Source organism: Nicotiana sylvestris, chromosome 12 (assembly GCF_000393655.2).
Source record: "Nicotiana sylvestris chromosome 12, ASM39365v2, whole genome shotgun sequence".
Lineage (NCBI taxonomy): Eukaryota > Viridiplantae > Streptophyta > Magnoliopsida > Solanales > Solanaceae > Nicotiana > Nicotiana sylvestris.
This window is the reverse complement of record NC_091068.1, coordinates 56,088,478-56,094,681: the sequence shown is the minus strand read 5'-3', so window position 1 is coordinate 56,094,681 and position 6,204 is coordinate 56,088,478. Positions and strand designations below refer to the sequence as shown.

Sequence of the window (6,204 nt, the reverse complement as noted above, 5' to 3'; positions counted from 1 at the left end):
TAGGTCAAAATTACAACTTTTGGAATCTGATCTCTTACCACAACCACAACTTCTACCCAGTTTCTTACTTGGGGATTTTTTATTTTTATTTTGATATGATATGACCGAGTCGTGAGGCTTCCTATGTATCCTTAGTAGGAATCAGGTCAAACGTAGTTCAGACCTGAATTTCTTTGTTTTCTTGTACTTTCTCTTTTCACTTCTTTTATTTTTTTTTCTTTCTTTTTCTTTTCTTTCTTTTCTCTCTTTTTTGTTATTGATTCCAAAAGAGGGGTATGAAATAAAATAAATAAGGCTCAGAAGGGGAAACAAAGGGTAGAGTGTTTAGATAGCAGAACAAATTGCCTTCGTCATTCCAATCTTCGAAACAATTCCAAGTACAAACAATCAACAATTCAACAAAAGAAATCATACATAATATCTCTTGACTCCATTAGAATTGATAGTCATGTCTACACATTTGCCTTCGATATCTGTTAGATACAAAGCACCGTTGGACAACACTCTTGTTACAATGAATGGCCCTTGCCAATTTGGGGCGAACTTGCCCTTCGCTTCGGCCTGGTGTGGAAGGATATGCTTTAATACTTGCTGACCCATTTAAAACTTTTGGGGACACACCTTTTTGTTGTACGCTCTTGCCATTCTCTTTTGATATATCAGCCCATGACATACTACTGCTAATCTCTTCTTATCGATCAAACTTAACTGCTCCAAACGGGTTTTGACCCACTCATCATCCTCAATCACGGCCTCAGCAACAATCCGAAGGGATGGGATTTCAACTTCCACAGGTATCACTGGTTTAGTGCCATATACCAATAAGTAAGGAGTTGCACCCACTGAAGTGCGAACAGTAGTGCGATAACCCAACAATGTGAATGGTAACTTTTCATGCCATTTCCTGGAACCTTCCACCATTTTCCGAAGTATCTTCTTTATGTTCTTGTTGGCTGCCTCGACTGCTCCATTCTTCTTGGGGCAATATGGGGTGGAATTGCGATGCGTAATCTTAAATTGTTGACATACCGCTTTCATCAAGTTACTGTTAAGATTAGCACCATTATCTGTGACGATCACCTTTGGTATCCCAAATCGACAGATGATATTTGAGTGAACAAAATCAACCACTGCTTTCCTGGTCACAGACTTGAGAGTTTTAGCCTCAACCTACTTGGTGAAATAATCAATGGCCACCAGAATGAACCTGTGCCCATTGGATGCTGCTGGTTCAATTGGTCCAATAACATCCATGCCCCAAGCAACGAAGGGCCATGGTGCCGACATTGTGTGTAATTCTGATGGTGGAGAATAAATTAAATCTCCATGTACCTGTAATTGATGACATTTGCGCACAAAACTGATACAATCTCGCTCCATGGTGAGCCAATAATAACCTGCTCGGAGAATATTCTTCGCCAGCACATATCCACTCATATGCGGTCCGCAGACTCCAGAATGTACTTTGGTCATGACATTCGTGGCTTGTTTAGCATCTATGCATCTCAACAATCCAAGATCTGGAGTTCTTTTATACAAAACTCCTCCACTGAAGAAAAATCCACTAGCCAACCATCGAATTGTTCTCTTTTGATCCCCCGTGGCTTGCACCGAATATACCCCCATTCTGATGTACTCCCTGATATCATGGAACCATGGTTCACCATCGAGTTCTTCTTCCACCATGTTACAGTAAGCATGTTGATCTCGGACTTGAATATGTAGAGGATCGACATAAGCTTTGTCCGGATGGTGCAACATTGATGCCAAGGTAGCCAAAACATCGGCCACCTCATTATGGACTCTTGGAATATGCCTGAACTCCACTGATCGAAACCGTTGACAAAGATCATGCAAACATTGTTGGTACGGTATGAACTTCAAATCTTGTGTTTCCCATTCTCCTTGAATTTGATGTACCAGAAGATCTGAGTCTTCCAAGACCAAGACTTCCTGGACATCCATGTCTGCAGCTAGACTTAAAACCAAAATGCATTCTTCGTACTCATCCATATTGTTGGTACAATAAAAACGAAGCTGAGTCGTAACAGGATAGTGATGCCCTATTTCAGAAATAAGTACTGCTCCTATTCCAACTCCTTTCATGTTAGCAGCCCTATCAAAGAAAAGTTTCCAACCTGGTTTTTCTGTCTGCTCTAGCTCGTCAATATGCATCACCTCTTCATCAGGAAAATAAGTCCTCAATGGCTCATATTCTTCATCGAGGGGTTCTCGGCCAAATGATCGCCCAATGCTTGGGCTTTCATTGCGGTTCGACTCACATAGACGATGTAAAACTCTGTGAACAAAATCTGCCACTTCACAAGCCTCCCTATGGGCTTAGGCTTTTGAAAAATATACTTCAACGGATCCAAGCGCGAAATGAGGTAAGTAGTGTAGGATGAGAAATAATATTTCAATTTCTGTGCTAACCAAGTTAGGGCGCAACATTTCCTTTCCAAGTGAGTGTACTTAACCTCGTAAGCTGTGAACTTCTTGCTAAGATAGTAGATGGCATGTTCCTTCCTGCCAGTGATATCCTGCTGACCCAATACACAACCAAGTGAATTTTCTAGGACTGTCAAGTAAATAATCAAAGGTCTCCCTGGTTCTGGTGGTACCAGCACAGGTGGGTTTGACAAGTATCCTTTTATCTTATCAAATGCTTCTTGACACTCATCAGTCCACTTGACCGCAACATCCTTCTTCAGCAACTTGAAAATAGGCTCACAAGTTGTCGTGTATTGAGCAATAAACCTGCTGATGTAGTTTAATCTCCCTAACAGACTCATCACCTTAGTCTTGTTCCTCGAAGGTGGAAATTCTTGGATAGCTTGGATCTTTGATGGGTCCAACTCAATGCCTCGACGACTGACTATGAATCCCAACAATTTTCTGGTTGGAACAGCAAATGCGCACTTGGCAGGGTTAAGCTTAAGGTTGTACCTGCGAAGCCTCTGGAAATATTTCCTCAAATCTCCGACGTGGTCGGCCTGCTGCTTTGACTTTATGATTACATCATCTATGTACACCTCAATATCCTTGTGTATCATATCATGGAACACATTAGTAATTGCCCTCATGTAAGTTGCCCCAGTGTTTTTCAAACCAAATGGAATTACTCGGTAACAATAAGTTCCCCATGGCGTGATGAATACCGTCTTTTCCGCATCTTCTTCATCCATAAAAACCTGATGATACCCTGCATAGCAATCCACAAAAGATCCAACCTCACGCTTAGCTCAATTATCGATCAAAATGTGGATGTTGGGCAGTGGGAAATTATCCTTTGGACTTGCTTTATTGAGATTGCGGTAATCAATGCATACTCTGATCTTGCCGTCCTTCTTTGGTACTGGCACAACATTAGCTAACCAAACGGGATATCGTGTGACCCGAATGACCTTTGCGTCCAACTTCTTAGTGATTTCTTTCTTAATATTCATACTCATATCATTTTTGAACTTTCTCAATTTTTGCTTGACGGGAGGGAATGTCGGGTCAGTGGGTAACTTGTGGACCACTAAATCACTGCTTAAACCCGGCATGTCATCGTATGACCATGCAAAAATATCTTTGTATTCAATCAGGGCTTTGATCATCTCTTCCCTAATCTTTGGTTCAAGGTGGACGCTTATTTTAGTCTCTCTAATATTATCTGCGTCCCCTAAATTGATGGCTTTTGTATCATTCAGGTTGGGTTTGGGTTTTCCTTCAAAGTGATTTAATTCCTTACTAATTTCTTCAAAAGCCTCTTCTTCATCATATTCTGATTCGTCATCACACTCTACTTCTTGAATTATTTTTTCAGAATCAGATTGATTTTTAAGACTGGGCTGAGGATTCCTCACACATGCCATGTCATTAGAACCAGCATAAAAAGAATTGTACAGAAAAGAAAAGAAAAACAAAAGGGAAACTATCAGGAATAATGAAGAAAGGGAAATTGCATTTCATTGAATGATAAAAGATAACACGTTTTGCACACTCAAACAGACTGAATGATAAAAATGTGGATTACAACACTGGAATAACCCAGACAAACTGAAGGAAAATCAAAATAAACTATCAAGACTCCTTTCGAGTGGGAAGAGGAGTGGCTTTCCAATTATTAAGCTTTGTTTTTGGACTGACGAATTGAATTTTTACGTTGCTAGAACCTTCACTAATTTCCACCATGTTCACACCGTTGAACAACTTCTCAAATCTTTCAATTAACTCCTTATCAAGATCAATCACAGGACTGGGAATTGTTGTTGCCGGTCGTTTTCTAGTACCAGACTTTTCAAATGATCTGGAGAGACGTGGGACTGGCTTTGGAAGGACCCATGCCCTCTGTTTTAACATTCTGGCTCTTCTTATGTTTGCGGCAGTGAGCTTGAATCCCAGACCAAATGTTCCCAAGTTTTCAGGAAGAGACACCGGCTGTATAATGCCTTGCAAAGATGAGCCCAAACCTTTACCAAGTACAAAACCATTCTTCAACATCTCATAGGCCATCATGACTGATGCGGCAATTATCTTCGGATTTGGAATGTATTTCCCCTCTTGAACTTTCTCTACCAACATCGTGTCAAAAACCTGGTAAACCCACGATCCCTTGTCAACTTCCACTTCAATGAACGGTACAATGGCATCGCTGTGAGCGCATAAACTGTCTTCGCCATGCACAACTATTAACTATCTATCCCATTCAAATTTGACCACCCGGTGTAGTGTTGATGGGACTGCTTTAGCGGTGTGAATCCACAGTCGACCTAATAGCAGATTGTAGGAAACAGCTATATCCAGCACTTGGAATTCCATTGTGAACTCAACTAGCCCTATCGTCAGCTCTAGCATTATATCCCCAACTGAATCTTTGCCTCCGCCATCAAATCCTCGGACACAGATATTGTTCTTTTGAATCCTCTCACTTCCACTTTCAACTTACTCAGAGTGGAGAGAGGGCAGATGTTCGCACTGGAACCATTATCAACTAATACCCGGGTAACTACGGAGTTCTCACATTTCACTATAAGGTAAAGGGCTCTGTTATGCTCAGTACCCTCTACGGGCAATTCATCATCAGAAAAAGTGACTATTCACTTTAAAGATCTTGTTGGCTATCTTTTCCAGATGGTTCATGGTGATTTTATCGGGAACGTGAGCCTCATTCAAGATTTTCATTAAAGCTTTATGGTGCTCGTCTGAGTGGATTAACAATGACAATAGTGAAATTTGAGCAGGAGTCTTCCTTAATTATTCCATGATAGAATAGTCCTGCACCTTCATCTTCCTCAAGAATTCCTCTACCTCTTCTTTAGTTACAGCTTTCTTTACCAGCACTAGGTTATCTTTGGAGATCTTAGCTTTTCTCAACTCCTCGAGGGAAAAACATCTTCCTGAGCGAGTCAAACCCTGGGTTTCGCAAATTTCTTCTTTGATTTCTTTCCCTTTGTAAGTCACTGTCACCCGTTCGTAATTCCATGGAATAGCCCTGTAGTTGACTATTGGTAATTGGGTTACCGGTTTGACAATGACATGCCCTATGCGGGTGCCCTCCATGATTACGACAGGTTTGTTTGCCACTTCTGGCACAACCACTTTCATCCTTTCTTGCTTTGCTACAACATCACTCGAAGACCCCTTCTTAACTATTACGGATGGTTCACTACTCCTTTCGCTTGACTTGAGCACTGATTTCTCACTTGTTGATTGTTCAACTATCTTAACCCCACTGGACCGAATCATCATGACGGTCTGTGACGGCTTCCTGGGCTCCCCTCCCTCATGCACTATTTCAATCATATTTGCCTCCTGATGGGCTGGCATCGGATTTCGGTTGATATTGGGCGCCTCATGAGCTTGAACTTCAATCCGATTGGTATCAATAAGCTCCTGGATAGCACTTTTTAACTGAAAGCACTTCTCCGTGTCATGACCTGGAGTACCAGAACAATACTCACAGCTTACGGAATAATCAAGATTTTTTAGGGGAGGATTAGGCAATTTGAACTGAATCAGCCACAGCATGTCCAGTTGTCTTAGCCTGTGGAATAAACCGGTATATGACTATCCCAAAGGAGTAAAGGTTTTCGTTTTCTGCAACCTTTCATCCTTAAATGCTTGATTAGGCCGGAAACTTGGTCCATGAGGGTTTCGGTAGGCTCGTGGGGGTGGATAAGTGTTTTGGGTAATGGGCGCACGCCATTGCGCGTGAGT

At 41.6% G+C, this 6,204-nt stretch overlaps 1 protein-coding gene across 1 annotated transcript; it reads right to left on the bottom strand.

Moving 5' to 3' along the window:
* Nucleotides 1–600: 600 nt before the first annotated feature.
* On the bottom strand, nt 601–5,790 carry LOC138883064 (uncharacterized). The gene is made up of 7 exons (XM_070163723.1): nt 5,269–5,790; nt 4,161–4,425; nt 3,330–3,712; nt 3,123–3,202; nt 1,921–2,299; nt 1,175–1,332; nt 601–1,045 (listed from the first exon to the last, which is right to left on the bottom strand). The coding sequence occupies exons 1-7, from the start codon at nt 5,788–5,790 to the stop codon at nt 601–603; spliced, it is 2,232 nt and encodes a 743-aa protein (XP_070019824.1).
* Between the last annotated feature and the right edge of the window lie 414 nt (nt 5,791–6,204).

Excerpts from the sequence above, each read along its gene's own strand:
- LOC138883064 (XM_070163723.1), bottom strand. The coding sequence starts at position 5,790 with ATGATTGAAATAGTGCATGAGGGAGGGGAGCCCAGGAAGCCGTCACAG. Across the intron at positions 4,426-5,268 it reads AATTCTTGAGGAAGATGAAG|CCGGTGTCTCTTCCTGAAAA; the intron begins GTGCAGGACTAT and ends GGCATTATACAG. Across the intron at positions 2,300-3,122 it reads GGGGAACTTATTGTTACCGA|AGTTTTACATCGTCTATGTG; the intron begins GTAATTCCATTT and ends TTTTGTTCACAG.